Source organism: Rattus norvegicus, chromosome 4 (genome assembly GCF_036323735.1).
Source record: "Rattus norvegicus strain BN/NHsdMcwi chromosome 4, GRCr8, whole genome shotgun sequence".
Taxonomy (NCBI): domain Eukaryota; kingdom Metazoa; phylum Chordata; class Mammalia; order Rodentia; family Muridae; genus Rattus; species Rattus norvegicus.
Genome location: NC_086022.1, coordinates 152989395 through 153009415, shown reverse-complemented (window position 1 = coordinate 153009415; position 20021 = coordinate 152989395). Strand labels below are relative to the sequence as shown.

At 44.5% G+C, this 20021-nt stretch overlaps 1 protein-coding gene and 1 pseudogene across 3 annotated transcripts in view; one reads left to right on the top strand and one right to left on the bottom strand.

Annotated features, from left to right (window-relative positions):
* Positions 1-11072, top strand: part of Ret (ret proto-oncogene) — a 42213-nt gene extending 31141 nt beyond the window's left edge. Inside the window, exons 17-20 of one of the 3 annotated variants that reach the window (XM_063285561.1) lie at positions 348-485; positions 2213-2312; positions 7377-7524; positions 8792-11072. In XM_063285561.1, the coding sequence (XP_063141631.1) occupies positions 348-485; positions 2213-2312; positions 7377-7524; positions 8792-8949 (544 nt within the window). In that variant the 3' untranslated portion in view covers positions 8950-11072. Of the gene's footprint in view, positions 1-347; positions 486-2212; positions 2313-7376; positions 8250-8791 lie in introns of those variants that run through there. The other 2 variants (NM_012643.2, NM_001110099.1) reach the window with 2 other exon arrangements.
* Positions 11073-12926: 1854 nt separating this feature from the next.
* Dppa3-ps3 (developmental pluripotency-associated 3, pseudogene 3) lies at positions 12927-13631 on the bottom strand (annotated as a pseudogene).
* Between the last annotated feature and the right edge of the window lie 6390 nt (positions 13632-20021).

The following is a 20021-nucleotide window of genomic DNA, read 5'->3' as shown; positions in this document are numbered from 1 at the left end:
CAGTGTTCTCTTACTACTAAATATTTCCTTTAAAAGTTGTCTTAAGACTTCATAAAAATTTTACAGCACACCCTGAGTTTGCTTGCTAGGATATCTATCACTCCTTTAAGTGACTTTGCTCCAGCAGCAGCAGTTTGGGCCAGAAGCATCCCAGAGGCTGCTCAGGTAGGCAGATAAAGCTTGCCTAGCCGTTACACGCGTGCCCGTGCAGCAGAGCCAGGCTAAGATCCCTGTGTGTCACTCATTTAGGCACTGGCAGTTGATTAGGTCAGTTACAGACATCTGGGGTCCACCAAGGAGGGGCCAGGAGCCAGAAAGCCGCTTACTGCTTCCCTTCCTTGCCACAGGTGGTCCTTTGGAGTGCTGCTATGGGAGATTGTGACCCTGGGAGGCAACCCCTACCCTGGAATTCCTCCTGAACGACTCTTCAACCTTCTGAAGACAGGCCACAGGATGGAGAGGCCAGACAACTGCAGCGAGGAAATGTGAGTGGGCTTTTTCTGCCAAGCCAGCCTCTGGCCCTCATACTCTGGGCTCTGGATGGGAAGTAAAATAGCCATCGAGAAGCCCAGTGCCACCACCAACCTTGAGTAAGCTGTGTGACAGGGAGTGACAGGGCAGAGGCCAGACAGCCATCAATGACCATGAGATAAAGAGGTGCCGGGGCCCCTCCTGCAGGATATGTGGGAAGGAGGACGTGTGCAAGGGAGGTAGGAACAGAGCAGGGCAGAGACAGCCTCGGCCCAAGAGTCCCAGAATCCCAAACTCACTAATCAGATGGTCCAGAGACCAGGTTAAAGGGGGTTGTGGGGGGGATGACTAGAGCAGATACACTGGTACATTTGTGCCATGGTCAGTGCCTAGCTGAGAGCAAGGTTAGGCATGCCAGGGTGGGAAGATGCTGCCTCGAGCACTGGGCTGGCAGTCAACCAACCAGCCTAACACCCACACCACAGCTCCAGAGCCCTCAGCCACACCCAGCTTCTGAGGAAGCAGGGGTTCAGGGCAGAGAAGACGGAGAGCCTGATAAACTTGGGTTTTTAAGTTTTTAAATTCTCAAGCTTTCCACAGAATGACATGATCAAATCCAATCACACCTATGCCGATTTCCCTCCTCCAGCTCCCCCACACCCCGGCCACACGTCCCCCCTCAATCTCATGTCTTAATTTGGGATACCCCGTTAAGACCAGTTAGTGCTGCCTATGTGTATGCACGTGGGTGTAGGGGCACCCATTGCAGTGTGAGGATCTTTCAATGACCACATCCTTCAAGAATGATTCTCCCTTCCACAGCAACTGTCCACCGCCAGTAGCTCATAAGCAAGGGATGGGGCCTAGAGATCATTACCCCCATTAGTGCCAGAAACTTGGCACATTTCTGGTCATACACCAGGAACCAGAGCCACTATGAGTTCATGGGTGCAGCAGCCATGTCATGTCCCGAAGACAGCATTATACAGTGCGTCCCTCTAACCTCGGACCTTACATTCATTCTGCCTCCTCTTCTGGGATGTTCCCTGGACCTTGGCTGAGAGAGCAGATGTTGCTATATATGGCCAGTTTAGGGCCAAGCACTAACTAAGCAGAGTTTCTTATTCTTGGCGCTCTGACCAGTCATACATGTCTCTGTTGACTGCTACTCACCGGAGGGGGGCAAAAAAAAGAGAAACTTCTCTGACCAAGGCTGAGTCCAGGTCTCTGGGTATAAATAGGAATATTTTAAAAGCGGTTTGACAGCATGGTGTTGAGCAAAATAAAAATAACAGCAGGCTCTGTCCTAGAACCTGGGATGTCTCCAGCTGTGGGGCTTTTGAGTAGAATTAAAGAACCAGGCTTGAAAGTTGTCTCAAATCCAGTCAGAAAGTTGTCATAACTAGACATTGTGTTTGTTTCCACCCCTAAGAGTCTTCAATCAGATCCTCCTTTCTACACATTGTAAGGACTTCACTTCCTACTGAGCCACCTACTTTGTGGATGCAGGGTCTAAACATTGTCTGCTCATGTTGGTATAAGGAGAGAACAATGAACCCCTCTGGAGAGAGGCCACCAGAGGGCTGCACCAGTGTCAGTGTCCTGCCCCTGGGTCTAGCCTGGAAGCTCAGAGTTGCAAATGTTTAGAAACAGCCTAGAGAGAGGAGACATAGCCCCTTAGACCCAGTCTGGTTGTGCCGACCCTGCCTGGGCTTCACCACCTACCTATGCTACCCTCCAGGTACCGCCTGATGCTGCAGTGCTGGAAGCAGGAGCCGGACAAGAGGCCAGTATTTGCTGACATCAGCAAGGATCTGGAGAAGATGATGGTCAAAAGCAGAGTGAGTCCCAGCGTCACAGCCAAAGGCTCGCCTTGGGTTGGTCGTTTGAGGCTGTGTTTCCTCTGCAAGGCCAGAGGGAGATGACTGTGCCATACCATAGGGCAGGCAGTGGATGAAAACATGCTGTGTAAGTCCTCTTGGACCGTTCAGTTAGTGAAAACATCTTGGTTTCTAGCTTGTCTTCAGACAAGAGCTCTTCACAGGCAAGTACTGGAGAGTATTTCAAAACCAAAGGGGAACTTTGGCAAGAATGGAATAGAATGTCAAGGGCTCAAGGCACGTGTCCTAAGTGCATAAGCGCTGGGGTACCTGGAGGTAGGCAGTGACTAGGGTTGGAACTCTGGCAATGTGAGTATCTCCTCAAGGGCATAATGCTCCCAACTCGTGGGACCTACAGGAATAGGAGACCTGGCAAGTCAAGTCTTCTGAATTTTAAGAAGCTCATGTTGTCTCCCAGTTTTTATTGACTGCTTGTGTAGATTTCCAAAGCCTGGTGTTAGCCAAACAAAACAAGTGGGAACAGTCAGCCTCTGTGCCTTGGTGAGAAGGCTGAATAATTTTTGCCTAATATTTGTACTGTTCGTACTGTTTGTACTGTTCATACTGGATGCTAGGGAGACAGGTAAACAGGACCAAACAGGCATCCTCAGTCACACTACCCCCTTTGAAGACTTGTCTTAATTTCTACTACAAGTTGCCCTTCCTCCAGATTCCAAAAGAGTACATGGTCTCAGCTCCCAGCGATTGTGTCGCTGGAGAGATGACTTAGCCAGTGAGAACACCTGCATAATCACCAGGACCTGAGTCCACTTCTTCCAACTCTAGGATTCTTTCTAGTGCGGACCTGTGTGTGTAGACCCTGTGCGTGCTGTTGCGGTCTCTGAGTTAATATGTGTATTGGTCTTTCTGGATTTAGAAGGTCCTATTTCCTTGGTGTCCTCCATCCTTCTGGGTCTTACTCTTTTTTGCCTCCTCTTCCACGGGGTTCCCTGAACCATGAGGGGAAGGACTTCCCCACTTAGGGTTGAGTTCCAAGGTCTCTTAACTCTGTGTAATGTCTGGCTCGGAAGCTCCGTGTTTGTTCCCATCTACTGCAGGGGGAAACTTCTCTGATGATGACTAAGCAAGACACTGTTCTATGAGTGTAGCAGAACGCCATTTCATTGCTACATTCCTTGAGTAGAATAGTAGTAGTTACTTTTGCCCTAGGTTCTTGGGCTCTCTAGTCGCAGGTTCTTAGTCACCCAAGCAGTAGGTTCAGGCATGGGTTCTGTCTCATAGAATGGTTCTTAAGTCAAATCAGATATTGGTTGGGTATTTCCGCAAGCTTCGGTACCCCTGCTTCAGCATTCCTTGCTGGGAGAACACCATTGTGGGTGGAAGCATTTGTAGCTGGCTCGGTGTTTCTGTTTCTTCTTCGGCGGTGTGCACAGTGCCTTTCAGTACTAAGTGCTCTGACTTGCAGGGGTGAAGGCTCTAGATAGGCACCAGCTCAAGGTCTCCACGTTCAGTGAGTTGTGGAGGAGTTGTCTGCAGCAACTGCCTTGCTAACACTTTGTGACGAGCAGCCTATAGACTCTGCGGTGGCCTGGGTTGTTTGGGAGTTCCTGTGGCACCACTTTGGCCAATGAGTCAATGAAATATAACCCATTCCCAGTTCTGGGAGTTTGATTTGGTGACACAAGAAGTTTGTTGTTGGGGCTCTGTCTCCCCCATAATTTGGCATTTTCATTTATATCTTAGCGATTTCACATCTATATATGCTTTGACTTACTCCTCCCCCATTCATATCCTTCTGATCTCCTTCAGTATGATATAGACAATATATCTGGAAGCTTCTACTGTGTTAGGTTTCCATAATACCCCTCTAATGGTCTTTCATTTTAGCTGTCTTTCCATGTATTTCTCCCCGCCCCCTTCCCATTTGAACTCCCCCCCTAGCTCCCACCCCATCTATCCATGACTATTTTGTTTCCCCTTCCTACATAGATCTATCCCTCCCCTGAGTCTCTACGCTATACTTAACCTCGGTGGTTCTGTGGATCGTAACTTGGTTATCATTGACTTAACAGCTAACATCCACATGTAAGTGAATGTGTATTTTACTTGTTTTTCTGGATCTGGGTTACGTAACTCAGGGTGTGGTTTTTTTTTTTTTCTAGTTGAATCTATTTACCTACAAATATCATGATTTTCTTTTCTTAATGGTGGACAAATATTTCAATGTGCAAATGTACAACATTTTCTTTACCCATTCATCTGTTGAGGGACATTTGGGTTGTCTCCAATTGCTGGCTATTATGAACACGGTTGAACAAGTGTCTCTGTAGGAGGATGAAGCATCCTTTGGGTATATGCCCAAGTGTGGTTTAGCTGGGTCTTGAGGTAGATCAGTTCCCATCTTCCTGAGGAGCTGGTTTCCCTAGTGTCTGTACAAGTTTGTACTCCCACCAGTGATGGATAAGGGCTCCCCTTTTTCTATATCCTCACCATCATGAGCTGCCATTTGAATTTCATCTTCTGAAAATTTCCTGTTTAAATCTATACCCCTTTCTAATTAGGTTGTCTTCTTGATATCCAGGGTTTTCCTTTTAGGTATTTATATATGTTGGATATTAGCCCTTTATCAGATGTATAGTTGGTAAAAATCTTCTCCTATTTTGTAGGCTGCTGCTTTGTCTGAGTGTCCGTGTCCTTGTCTGTGCAGAGGCTTCTCAGTTCCATCCCGTTATTAATTATTGATCTTAGTGCCTATGCTAATTGCTAATGGTGTTCGGCTGCAGAAGTATTTTCCAAATTAACAAAGGAGAAGTTAATATCTCCTCTTTCAAAGGAAAGAGAGAATATCCAAATGAACAAAATCAGAAGTGAAAAGGGGAAACAAAAAAAAAAAAAACAAACACACACTGAGGAGAATCAGAGACTCATAAGAGCATACTTTTAAAACCTATATTCCACCAAATTGGAAAATCTAAAATAAATGGATACTTTTCCGAAAAAGTTAAATCCACATCAGATAAACAATTGAAACAGACCTGTAAACCCTAGTGAAATAGAAGCAGTCATTAAAAGTCCCCCCACCACAAAAACAAACAAACAAAAAACCCCAGGGCCAAATGGTGTTAGCAAACTTTCAAAGAAAAATTAATGCCAATACTTTTCAAATTAGTCTATAAAATATAAACAGAATGAACATTGTCCAATTCATTTATGAGGCCACAATTACCCTGATACCTAACGTACATAAAGACCCAACAAAGAGAGAAAACTTCAGACCAATTTCCTTCTAAGCATAGGTGCAAAATGTCTCAATAAAAAACTTGGAAACTAAATCCAAGAACACATGAAAAAGAACGTCCACAGTGATGAGTAGGTTTCATCCCAGAAATCCAGGGATAGGTCAACACAGGTAAAGTAATCCACCATATAAACAAGCTCAAAAGGAAAAACCACATGATCGTCCCATAAGAGGCAGAAAAGGCCTTTGACAAAATCCAACACCTTTTCATGATAAAAGTCCTGAAGAGATTAGGTATACAAAGGACATACGCAACACAGAGTAAAGGAAGTTTACAACAAACCCATGGCCAGCATCAACTAAAATAGAGAGAAACTGGAAGCAATTTTGCTTTTATCATGAGCAAGACAAGGTTATCAACTCTGTCCATACCTATTCAGTTCAGCACTTGAAGTCTTAGCTAGAGCCGTGAGACAACTGAAGGAGAAAAGAAGGATACAAGTGGGAAAGGAAGAAGTCAGAGTATCCTTATTTGCAAACGGTATGTTTTTTCTATATACAAACAATAAATGGGCTAAGAAAGAGATCAGGGATACAGCACTTTTCACAACAGCCTAAATAATATAAAATATCTCAGGATAACTTTTAGTAAAGCAGGTGGAAAAACTTACATGATAGAAACTTTAAAACACTGAAGAAAAAATTGAAGATACCAGAAAAGATCTCCCATGTTCCTGGGTTGGCAGTATCAGTAGTGTGAGAGTGGCCATCCTGCCGAAAAGCAATCTGCAATGCAATCTCTATCAAGTAAGAGCACAGATCCTCACAGATCTGGAGAGGACAATTTTTGACTTCATGTAGAAACACAAAAAACATTCAGGATAGCTAAAACAATCATGATCGATAGAAATATGGGAGATGTCACAGTCCCTTATTCCAAGATGTATTACAAAGCTGAGTAACAAAAGAATAGTACAGTATTGACACAGAAATCGGCATGTTGATCAGCGGAATCAAGCTGAAGACCCAGACCTATGGACGCCTGTCTTTGGATAAGGCAGAAATACACTGGGGAAAGACAGCATCTTCAACAAATAGTGCTAGTCAAACTGGGTGGCTGTCTGTAGAAGAATCCAAGTAGATCCATGTTTCTCACCCTGCCCAAAACTCAACTCCAAATGGATCCAAGACCTCAATATAAAATCGATCTACTAGGTCCGATAGAGAATGTGGTGAACAACCTTGAACACAGCATTCACACACCTCTGTTGTTTCTTGAGAAAACCTTCAGGGTGTGTACATTCAGGGTTGTTGTCCTGAGCAGAAGTAACAGTAGAGGCCAAAATCACAGTGTTAAGAAACAGCCGGGACAATGCTGGAGTTGTCTACATTCGTTAAGTGGTGTGACATAAGTAGCAGGCATCTTACAATGGTTGTACATGGGAGCTGAGGTCCCTGTGTCTGCTCCCTGAGATAGCAGAGGTCCTGGGAGGGAAACTGAAAGGTATCATTGGGTTGAACATACCACTTGGCACACTATGTGTAATGCGACCACAGCAGCCGCTCTCAGGCCCAAGACCACAAAGAAGCTACCTCCCCGGCCCTCTGCCTTGGTTGGATTAAGGAACTCCCCCACCCCCGGGGGAAGCCTTACCTCAGTGTTATTCTTCTGGATGGAGGTGTGGTCTTACAGAAAGGCCAGGAAACAGTGTAGGGTAAGGGTATAGCCAGCACCCCTGCCCCATGAGCATTAAGGGGCCCTGAGTATGTTTAGAAATGGCCCTGAGTCAAAGATAACTGGCCATCTTTCTCTCTCTCTCTTCCAGGACTACTTGGACCTGGCTGCATCCACCCCTTCGGACTCACTGCTCTATGACGATGGGCTCTCGGAAGAGGAGACGCCCCTGGTGGACTGTAACAGTGCTCCCCTCCCGCGCTCCCTCCCTTCCACATGGATTGAAAACAAACTCTATGGTAGAATTTCACATGCATTTACTAGATTCTAGCAACGCAGTCCCCTCTGCACCATCCCAACTGTCTGTAACGCTTTTTAAGAGTGTTTCCGATCCCACCGAAACCAAAGCCTCCTCTGAACCCTTTTCTTTGTAAATATCCGACTTTGCACCTAGTTTACACACATTCAGGCATTTTGCAGCTATGTCTTTCTAAAAGGATGTGAAAATAAAGTGTCACTACCACACAGCCCGGCAACTTAAGATGACACTGGAGAAGCAGATTAGAGCAGAATTCTCAGGGGCTGTTGGGAAGCAAATCATAGTACTTCTGACTTCGTTACTTAAATTTACCTGATCTGGGGAGGGAGGGAATTTTGCCAGGGAATGCTGGCACCCCCAACTTGTAGTGACAGCATAGCTAGGGTATCCCCAGGCTGCTCCTAGGCTGGTGTGTGCCTCGTGGAAGCCGTCCATATTCACACTTCCAGCTCTGTGTCCACCGTCATGCAGTGTGGGGCAGCGGGGAAACCACGTGGGCCCTGGGCAGACACCAAACTGCTGCTTTCACATCCTTTGCACCCTACCCCCCACATCATGATGATGTCACTCACGAAGCCAGTGCTAAATACTGAGCCAATGCTTTCTGAAAGAACATAGTCTGTGGTGCTGTGGCCTTGCAATGGACAGTAAACACGGTTCTTGCCAAAACTCCTCCTTTGTCTTGGATTAAATACTTGACATTTTTTTCTGCTTCCTAACTTTCTCATTGATGCTTTTTCCTAAAGTCTCGCAGTTTCGAGCTAAGGTAGGTTCTTTCTGCATGCTTCCTGAGTCACAGGTCCTCAGTACATGCCTTGTACCGACGGCGCTGTGGGGTCGCCCCCTGTGGAAAAGGAAGCCTTCCTCCTCCATTTTAGCAGGGATGACACGTGACTAGTCCCTAGAACATTCCCACGGAAGCCATATACTCCAGCCATCCGCTGATGCTTTATACTGTCCTGGGAAAACAGCTAAGCGTTTCACCAGATCTATCTCAGATTTGAGGCTCTAAACGCATAGACGTTGAGAACTGGTAGTGTCTGCTAAGTGACCTTTACCAGGAGCAAGTGATACTGCCCAGTGGTAGAACGGTGTTTTGGAAACCTGGGATGCAAAACCATTCATGGAATTGGCACAGAAAGCGCAAGTTGGTTTAACCGGCAAAGGGAGTTTTGCCAAGGCCTTACTGTCTGCACATGAAGTTTGAGTTCTTCAGTGCAGAACAAATTATCTGTTTTCATTTTTAGGCATGTCAGACCCGAACTGGCCTGGAGAGAGTCCTGTACCACTCACGAGAGCCGATGGCACTAGCACTGGGTTCCCAAGATATGCAAATGATAGTGTATATGCTAACTGGATGGTTTCACCCTCAGCGGCAAAATTAATGGACACATTTGATAGTTAACATTTCTTTGTGAACGGTAATGAACCTCCCAAGGGGGAAGAAACATGCCAAGAGCATCAAGTCCACCGACCACTTTGTGCACATCATACTGGCCAAGACCAGCCTCAGGTGGCAGACTTGTTTTCTGTAGTTTGTTTTAGCTGGTTTCCAAAGTGGTTTTACTTCAAGTAGCCAGTGATCCTCCCTCACGGTGGTCCTCCCTCCTAGCACATCTGCCCCACTGGGTGGGTGCTCTGAGTCTCTGGTTAGATCCCCTTTCCCTTCAGCATTGGGTAGCACCTCTGTTGGTCTGCTCATCAGTAACTACCATGAGCTCTTGTGTTCACATGTGTGGGGTCTGCCATTACAACTTGGATGAGAAATTGTACCTGAACTGTCTGATTTTCCTGGTTGATTAAAAAACTACCACGCACCCCCCCCAAATGTTTTTAACATGAAGCACACATACAAACAACATCAGTTGAAAAACCTGGCTGGAGTGACCTGCCCTTGTTTAGAATGAAAGCCCAGCATAAGTCTGGGCAGTTGGATCCAGCCAGGTCCACTAGGGTTGGAGGGGAGAAGGGAGCCTCAGGGCTGTCCTTGGCCCAGCATATGACATCCTGAATATAGATTTTTTTTTTGAGTTTTTTTTTTTTTAACCATGTAGCCTTTTCTTAGGAAAACGTTGTTTCTGACGTGGTTAAGCGGCTCTTAGATTTAGCACAATTGAGAGATTGGGTGTTGCCCTTGCTTGTACAAGGCAGCTCGAAAGAAGTGGCCCCATAAGACACAGTCCCCCTGTTGAGCCCAGGGCATCATTCTCCTGTTCAGCGCTGCGTGACACCTACCCGCAGACCAGAACAGGGTGAAGAAGCAGGGCATTTGGAGTGGAGCAGCCTTCAGGCCCAGAATTGCTGGCAGCAGAGGCCTTGAGCCACAAATGCTGCACCCCCAGCACAGCATTCCGCAGAACGCCCTACCCACCTGAGAGTGTGCTTGACCTCTGATGGGGCAGGCAGGTCTGCCTTGTTTTAATCACTACCTTGTCAGCTCATGCCCGGAGGGAAGGACAGTTCATCTAGTTGTATTAGAGGTTTCCCTGACAACGACTGAGGTGAGAGAATGAGGTTTTGGCTCTTATAGAGCTTGTGTGAAAGGCACATGGATCAGCTCTCCCCATCCGACATTTATGCTGCTGCTATGGTACGTGTTTTGGTCTCCTCCGTTCTGACCACGACTCCCGTGTAAGGTTCTTGTCTTTCTGTACTGACGGTTGTAGCCTCAGACATTCTGCACTCCTCTGGGGTTTTAGGGGTGGCTCTTGGAAGTTTCTTTGGCTGTCTATGGACTTGTCACTTCCCACGAAAAGGTCACATTACCAAAACACTGCCTGGTCTTCAGACTTCAAGCACTGTGATAGGACTTTTAAATAGTCGTAATAAAATACTATATTTTATGGGCATTTCACAAACACAGTAAAATTGTGACATTTTATGTGGCTGAGAATGCTCAGATAAGTACACCGGATAGAGCCTTACGGAGTGTGTGTAATACTTGTGTGTGCACACAGCCAGACGGAAAGATGAAAAATGCTTATTTCAGCATATAATATGGCTTTAGTTTGGGCCATTTTTCTTTCAGATACACTGTGATAAGATTTTTTTTAATATAAATATCTCTAGTCATGGGATCCATTTTGTTTTTCAGATGTGCTTAATAATAGTTTTATTAAATGCAGAAATACAGATAAGTTCAAATTACTCAACATGCCTACACAGTATTGCTACAGCAGGTTTAGCTTCAAGGGCTGAGCTCCATGTCTAAATAGCTGACCCATCTGTGGGGAATTAACACTTGACTAATAACCATTTGTCTGTCTGTTCCTGAGATACAAAAGTACCCATACTTGTTAAAAGTACCTATACCTGTTAGCACTATCAGACAGATTTTTCATCTACATATATGCAGAAGTTACCACATATTAAATATTACTGAGTATTAAGTAGCAATCTGTCAGCCACTAAAATTTGTAAGATCCATTTAAGAAAGGCTATTAAACCGTACCATGTTGACTTGTTTTTGTAATCAAGGTGACTAAGGAAATGATTTCAGCTGTGTAAATAAAATTATAAATCATAAAATGTGTCAATTTTTTCTCTTTTTAAACTTCCTGGTTGCAAAAACTCAGCTTGCTCATTTCGAAGTTTCTACACGTAATTAAAATGTCACAGAGAATCTGTTCTAATTGGAGAGCAATAATGACGAAGGAACAATGGCTTTTGGTGGCGTCACTGCTGTACAATGTTCAAGTGATAGGTCAACTGACCCTGTGGGTCTAGGATTTCCTCCTTGCAGTCAGGGACGTCCTCCCTGCAGGTGACCTTCCTTAGAACAAATAGTGGCCAGTGTTGATATTTACTGGCCTCTGGAACTCTTAGCTGTTAATTTCCTGCAACTTCAGTAATCTCTCAGTTACTAAAACTTAAAATAGGCATAGTTGTTGACAAATGTCACAGAAGGTAGAGGGAAACTGTCCTCAGTTATAAAGCTTAACATACCAGCTGGTGTATGCCTCCATCCAGGGCAGTGACAAACTGTTAATACCAGTCTGCTCTGTAACCACATTGTGTGTTGAGTGCTAAGAGCCTGAATCATTTCCAGTGTACAAGTGTGCTCATAGACTTTGCATGTATCACCCAGAAACTGCCCCACTCTTCAGTGTGCAGATTTACCACCCTGACCTCTTCCCTCATCTCAGAATGTCTCCTGGTTTTGACTGCAGCCCCTTAGCTGAACTCCATAGAGTTTCCCCCTTCTGGGGATTCACGGGATGGAACATCTTCGGTAAGATCATGAGAAACCATATTTTGTATATGGAGAATGGCCAGTGAACCTCTTAATGATAAGCCTCATTCCCTTCTAGTGGGATGGAAACAAACATGTTGAACGTTAAAAAAATCCCATTTATCATTGTGTGTGGTGGCAAGTAAAATGTTTTCCCAGCTATGGGAACATGTTAAATGACAAGACCTGGTTAGTGAGACATCTCCGCTGAAGCTCGGGCATGGGAAACTTAACAAGGACACATCTCGGTGTGACAGCGTTGCAAGGAATGGGGTCAGGGAGTAAGGACATCGGGCCCATAGCCGGAGATTATTCTAGCCACTATGACTTCACCAGCTCTGTCCTGTGCTAGGATCCTTGTATCTGATGGCACAGTAATTCAAGTTAAAATAAGTGTTGCTAAGAAAGGTGAGGGAGATGCATTCTACAGCGTAAATGGCCAGTTTTCAGTTTAGAGGTAGAAACACTGGATATTTCATAATGAAGATACCTTGAAAACGGTCAACTTCATTAATAAAAAAAAATAAGGTTCTTTTAAGTGTCTGATTCATCTTTGTCACATGTGTACTTAGGACTGGAGCAACTGTGTTTTGATTTTGTTTTTGGTAGGGTTTTGGGGAATTTTTTTCTGTTTGCATCTCACCTCCCACCGATCCTTTCATGGGTTTAGGAATGTGTAGTCCATGTTTAGGTAATACTTAAGGCTGCTTACACTTCCTGAGGCCAGAGATGCATGGGGCCTGTTAGACTGACATTCTTTTTTTTTTTTTTTTTTACAGAGCCACACTTTTCATTTAGGAATATGTCAACCAATTGTTTATTACACAGCACGAACAAACACGAACATCAAGCCTTTTCCAGATCTTGCCGACAAGCCTATGGGGTCAAAACTCGGGAAAACAAGAGGCAGGACCAGGAGTTAGACCAGCTAGGCTTCATAGAGACCTTGCCTCAAGCAGAAATACAGGGTAGCACACATTGAACTCTGAACATCACGAGTGTGCACACACCCACAATGCACCTGTAAAAAACAAGTCCCCATCTCCAATGGCTCGTTCTAATCTGTTCTGTGTATTTATTAAAGATAACAAATTTGCCTTTATTACAAATTTCTCTGCAAACTAGAAAATCTAAAATAAAAGATCTATTCCAATTACCTTCTAAATCAAACTACCAGGCTTTGACTCATGCTCAATTCTTGGGTAAATCTGTCATTCCCATGAATCCAAATGTCACACATCCTATATAATTTAAAGGTTAGCAATTAGAAGAGATTTCCCCAGCACCAAGAAAAGTTTAATCTTAACAAAAAAACAGCTTTCACATCTGCTGCATGGCACCGTTAACGGCAAGGACGGTGTACAATTCAAACTGCCCTAATTCTTCTGGTTCTGCCCGATTTTAGCATTCTCAGAAGGATCCCATCTCTGATAATGGCAGAAAGTGCAGAGACATCTGAATGGCTCATCTCGTCTCTCATTTCCTTCAAGCTGTCTTTGTCTCTGCTCAATCCGAACAAATCTTCTCATCCTTGCTATGGGGTCTTTCAGCACCGACAACAGTGTGCGGACCCTTCTCTTGGGAAAGGCGCTTTGAACTTCCCTCATGATTCTTTCACTTCTGTTCCCCACAGGCTGGCTCTTAATCCGGAGACGAACCCTTTGACGACGACGATGATATTTTGGCGGCGTGGCACTGGGGTTCAGGGTTAGCTTTTTCATGACCTTTACTAGTGTTCCTGGTTGTAGGATTTCTGAATCATCCGACGAGTCCCCTTCATCTTCCCTCTGAGATCCATCATTCATCTGAGTTTCTGGGTTCACGACTGGGTCGACTTTCTAGGATGGCTCGTCCATGGCGGTGGGCAGAAGCCTCAAAAGCTAGCTCCGAACAAAATTGCTAGCTAATCTTTAGAAAGACCTAAGCTCTAGCCCCACATAGCAGAGACTGAAGCCTAGACTGACATTCTTGAATTCATGAAAAACATAGGGTCAAGGATCAGACCTGAAGCTCGAGGAGAGTTTGTTGTAAAAATATAAGATAAAAAGGTATCTTTTGCCCACTCTATATTCGGCACCACAGTGCCCCAAGATGTCTGCTAGATATCTTAAGTCTCAGTCAGCAAAGTGTCTCACCGGCTCTGCTCCATCCCATATCGCACTGCCAAAGGCCTCTCTCTCTCTGGGCCTGGCAGCCATCTCTCTACCTATCTAGTTCCCAAGGCAGGTTTCCATGCCAGAAGCACTTTCTTACACTTAAATCACTACATGAAAGAACACACAACACAATAACCTTTGACCCAATTGATAAGATATAATTGCCCACTTAAACATACAAATCCCAGTACCATCCATCCCTTAAGAACATTAATAACAGCCTGTAATACAGAGTGGAATCTTAACATCACCTGCCATGTTGTCTCTCTCCCTGCCTCTTGTCTCATCCTCCTTTACATTTCTCCTCCTCTCCCTTCAAACTCTTCTCCCGCCCATTTTTCCTTCTCATCCAATGATAGGCCTCCTCCTATCCTGTTCCTGCCCACACCTGTATTTTACAAATTCAGTGGGGAGAAGTTTCTGGTGAAGTCACCTGAGTCCTGACTAGGCAGCTGTCCTTGGGGCAGTAGAATTAGCATCAAAATACGGATAACCCCAGTGCGAACCACAACAAGAGTTGTCAGTTTACAGATAGGAAAGTGGGCTTTTAAAGAGTGATTCTTAACAACAGGGATAAATGCTTACCAAGCAGGGGAGCTACCTGGAGCACAAAAATTGCTGTGGACACTTGGGAGGCTAAGACAGGAAGGTCACCACTATAGTGCTACTCTTCCTCAAAAAAAAAAAAAAAAGTGACTTTATAGATGGAAGAATTCTGACTTTTTAGAAAATATTCAGACAAGGAAGTATTGTAGTAGATTGCAATTTTAAAGACATATTACAGGAATACCTGCATTGTGGTTGCCCATTACTTGCAAAAGGTAAGCTCTTAGCTGCTAAGGAGAGAAGACTCCATCTTTTTGAACTGCTTGCAACTTGTGCAGAAGGTTTCAGGGCTCCGGCTTCCATGGGTTGATACCTGTCCCGCGCGCGACCTCGCCAGCAAGAAAACACGCGGGGACATACGGATCCTTGCTACAGCCAAAACTTTTATTCAATCTTAAGGAGAGCCCCGCGCACCCGCATGGCGCGGCTTATATACACCCTAGCGCGGCACATCCACACCTGATTGGTCGCTTACCCATGATCTCATAAGGCACGCCCTGGAGTGGGCAAAGACCTGGCACGAAGGCACTCTTGCACATGCGCACACAGTTAACTTCCTGAAAGGAAGTCGGCTGGCGCGGCGGAGGCCAGTGCCATCTTGTAATGGCGGAAGCTATCCTGGCCTTCCACGTGGGGCGCAGTGGAAGCCAGCGCCATCTTGTGGTGGTGAATGTTATAGCGGCCCTCTACATCTCCCCCTTATTATTTATTTTATCACAAATCATTTATTATATAACAAATCATGATCACCCTATCGCGTGCAATGAGGAAACCTCAGCGATGTGGAAGGGCTGATCAAAGGATCATTGAGTCTCTGTCATCCCAGTGCAATGGATCCACAGATTCATGGGGTGCAAGAGCAGAGAACTCAGATACCGAGAGAGAGTCTCTCTCATCCCAGTGCAATGGATCCACAGATCCATGGGGTGCAAGAGCAGAGAACTCAGATACCGACTAATTCCTGAGCATAGATAACCAAATTCCAGGGGAGGCCCCTTGTACAAATGGCCACAAGTGCTTGAGTGATAACGGCCTTGTCACGTTTCTGTTGAGATCTGAGTTTGCAAACCAACCATAGCATGAACACTAATCCACAGCATAGGGCTGCACCAAACAGAGCCACTCCTGATAAGTAGTGGGCACCTCATTTGGTTCTCCTCAGCTGTTACCACCAAGGGCCGTAGTCAAGCCGCTCCTATAATAAAATTTAGAATTCCCAATTATTAGCAACTACTCCAGAAAGTTCACCCACTGTGCTTGTCTAACAATAGATTGGGGGAGGATAACTCCAGACACTGCAGACACAATGTCTGCAGCAGTAATGGCTGCTACAATAGCAGCAAAAGTGTCAAGGTCTTTTCCAGGACAGTTCAGGATCAGTCATTTTTCTCTGGAACAACCAGCAGACAATGGTACCATTTCTGAGATCTGTACAACCAGGGCAGAGTTCCCCAGTCCACAGCAGCTTTACGCAGGTGGCATTCCTGTGAAGCTACAGTCTGTAAAATGACCAGTTAAGGCAGCAAGAGTCACCAGGGAAATGAGGGGGGCAGCAACGACTGGAGTCCAGTCTTCCCCAGCAAGCAGCAGTGCACAGAGGGTCAGAGAGCGGGCCACAGTGGGACAGGACACACGCAGTGGTAACACTGACTGCAGCAACGCCAAAATCTCTGTGATGACAAAGGATGAAGGGGAATCTTCCATCTTCCTCTCGGGGCAGAGGGATGACTCCAGGGACCCGAACCACGAGAGCTGAATCTTCATGTAACCAGGATCAGCAAGTCTCAGCAACCACTCAGGCAGCTGGCACACTCTTGTAGCATCCTGTAGAAAAAACACAAACATTCCCTCTTCCCCACATAAAATATCTGGACATGGGGTTGGGTATTTAGCTCAGTGGTAGAGTACTTGCCTAGCAAGCGCAAGGCCCTGGGTTCGGTCCCCAGCTCTGAAAAAAAAAAAAAAGAAAAAAGAAAAAAAAATATCTGGACAGGATCATGTCAATATGTGGATCTCTCTATTTCACCTAGGCAGAAGTATGCCTAGTTGTAGGGTGCCATAAACTTTGGCATCCAAATTTTAAAATTGAAATAAAAGGAGCATTATTTAGCATACAGGGATAACTCCCCCTTTTTATTTATTAAGATATAGTAAAGATATTTATTAAGGTAAGTCCTCGAGGATTAAATTGAGGACACTGAGCACTTGTATTTATAAATTGACTTGTATACCAAATTATTGTCTCCAGCATTATTGTTTTGGATATATAAAGAATGAGATTTTTTGACTAATTGTTCCTATGTAAGGCCTATAATCTGCCTGGTATCATGTCCTCCCTTGTTACAGGGAGGGAGTTTGAGTTCTTAATGTTCTATAAAGTAATAGTACTTAGTGTTCTTAACCACTAAGCCATCTCTCCAGCCCCTCACAAACTTTATTTACCTAAACATAAGCATTAATTAGAAATGTCAAAACCTGTAAATATTGTCTAGATTTCAGTCTTACTAGAAATCTCTGAGCTGGCAGGGTGAGGCTGGGAATTGAAAGTAAGCAAATGGAGTCTTCCTCTTTTCATATTAACTCCATTACCATTTTCAAAGAGCTGGGTCTATGGTTTTGTTTAGTTGTCTGAGCCAGAGCACTGAAAGGACAGTGAGTTGTCAGACATTCACACTGAAATCACTCATTGATTTTAAGTAGAAAACCTGTCTCTAATAAAGCATTAAGTAATTGAAATCAATTGTAAACCACAAGCCACACATTGGCTATCAGTATGTGAATTGAAAGCTTGATTTTTTAAACATTTAAAAACAGTGACTATAGCATGTAATTTAATAATCTGGGTTGAAGCAATAGAAACTCAAGAGAATAAACAAGTGATCCAATCATACATGTAGCCTTTTCATTAGATGAACCACCTATAAATACAGTAAGCGCATTTTCTATGGCTTGCATGTACAAATATACAGGAAGTACAAAAGCATGCAAAGAGTAAAATTATCAATTTTGCCTGAAAAATTTGTATATGTAATAGGCCAAATATCAGTATTTTGTAATAACCAATTTACTGTTGTTTGGAATAAGATATGTTTTACCAGGTTTCTATTTAAAATACTTCCATGACTCTAGTCCACAACTCTGTACTAACACAGCTGAAGCTTTATCTCCAATGTGCATAACAAAGACCTAAGTCCTCTGGCAAGGTGAGGTACTTAGCCAATTAACATATCCTTAGAAGCTTAAAATTAGTTTCAAATATTCTTTTCTGGAGTAGTGTAACAGCTACTCCCCAAATATAAAAACTCATTTTGAGAGCAGAAGTTTGTAGTAAAAATTTCCATATACACTGAAAGATTCAAAGTTCTAACTCCTTACATTGAAGAAGCAACAAAATTACATAATATAAGGCTATTAGCCATTCTTAATGATATCACTTTATGGGCTCTCTAAAATTATAAGCAAGCTCACGAAATGAAAACCCATGCTGGATTGGGCTTTTGCTAATGCAGCCATCTGCAGGTCATGTATGCCACTGTACGTCGCCCAAAGAAACTCATGGGTTCCCCAAATCAGACTGGTGCTCTCACTCAAAAAACATTTGTTCATGTTTCTCGGGAATAGTATCACACAACAGAGGGGAGTTAGTTTGTCTGAACCTGTGAGGCATTTCAAGGAGAAATGAAGCTAACCTCTGTCTGAAGTCATCTTGTGCTACCATGTCACTCTCTTGGGGGCACCTGAGATTAAGGAACAGTCCCCATTGCCCCCCTCAGAGTCAGAGTCTACACATATGTTTTATAATGCCTTCCTGAATCTCACCAAAGGTCATCCCTTTGAGGAGTTCCTTGGTTTTAGCCATAGCTTTAGGTAAGCCTCGTGTTTAGAATAATAGTTTGCTGTAGCAGTTTTTCTTTTTCTAGCTTCAATATAACCCCTTTCAGTGGAGTCCTCCTCCTTTGGAACAGTCCTCTGGGAAATAGAAGTGTAAACGTTACTTAGCTTGCTGGCCTTTTTGGTGGCAATCTAAGTTGAGAACAAATAAACATCCAAAGTCATGTGCACTCAAATAAATAAATAAATCGTCCTGTCTTGTCTCTGTGTTTGTTTCCTGGCCTAGCTGTTTGTGCTATCAGCCACATAGACGGACGTTTGTTTCAGATAGAGAACTATACTCTAGGGGTTGGGGATTTAGCTCAGTGGTAGAGCGCTTGCCTAGCAAGCACAAGGCCCTGGGTTCGGTCCTCAGCTCTGAAAAAACAAGAAGAAAAAAGAGAACTATACTCTAAAGGAGAACTTAAGTTGGTACAGTATAGCCTATTGGGTAACTTTTAACCTCAATGTTGATATATGGTTCGTCCACCAGTGAGTATGAAGTCAGATTTTTCATGAGAATCGAATAGATTGGCATGAGGTCAGAGCGTAGGACAGTTACCAGGTTCCTTTCCTTAAAGGGCACCAGAGAGGCAGGAGTGAGTCCAGGCTGTAATGGTGACGGGTAATGTAAGCAGGAAAGAACAAGAGAATCTAGTCAGAAATTAGCTGGCCCAGGAGTGGGAAGGAGGGAAAAGAGAGTAATGAGAAAGGGCAGCAGTGGGCAAAACACAATGTATACAGATGAAAATTTAACCATCCTCGGGTTGGGGGTTTAGCTCAGTGGTAGAGCACTTGCCTAGCAAGCGCAAGGCCCTGGGTTCGGTCCCCAGCTCCGAAAAAAGAAAGAAAGAAAGAAAGAAAGAAAGAAAGAAAGAAAGAAAGAAAGAAAGAAAGAAAGAAGAAAATAACTGCTCACCTTCTTGTTTCTGCAGTAACAGAATGGAGGTGTTATTGGTGCCAGCCATGAGAGGCCCTTAGTAGGATATGCATTAAGGTTCTCTAGAGAAACATAACAAACATGACACCATATTCCAAGGTGGGAACTGTTAGATTGACTCAGATGGCATGGGCTATGCAGTCCAACAACAGCTGTCTTCACACTGGAGAGGCTGAAAACCCAGAAGCTCTTCAGACAGTGAGCCTGGATCTGACACTGAAGGGCTGGGGGTGGGGGGGGGAGTTCCCAGAGAGCTGTTGGTCTTCATTTGGTTTTGAAAGCATGAAGAACCTGGGTTCGGTGTCCACAGACAGCAACAAGATAAATGCACTCACCAGGGAGGAGCAAAGGCAGACAGGTAAAGAGCACTGCTGATTTTCCCTTAAATGTCTTTACACTGCTACTGCCATGGGGAATGTGTCACCTGCTCCGGGGAGAGGGTCTTTCCCTCAGTTAATCATCAGGAAGCACCCTCACAGGACCACCCAGAAGCATCTCTTAGTTGATCCCTGATCAAATCAAGTTGAAAGCCAGGACCAATCATCATAGGCTGTAAGTGCAGATTTAATCATGTTTCTAGTTCTGCCTTTGAGGCACCTTGGGGAAGTGTGGATAGTGGTTTTTGTAGAACCTACCAGAAGTTTTAATTAGTTCTGCTCCTGTCATTTCCCCTC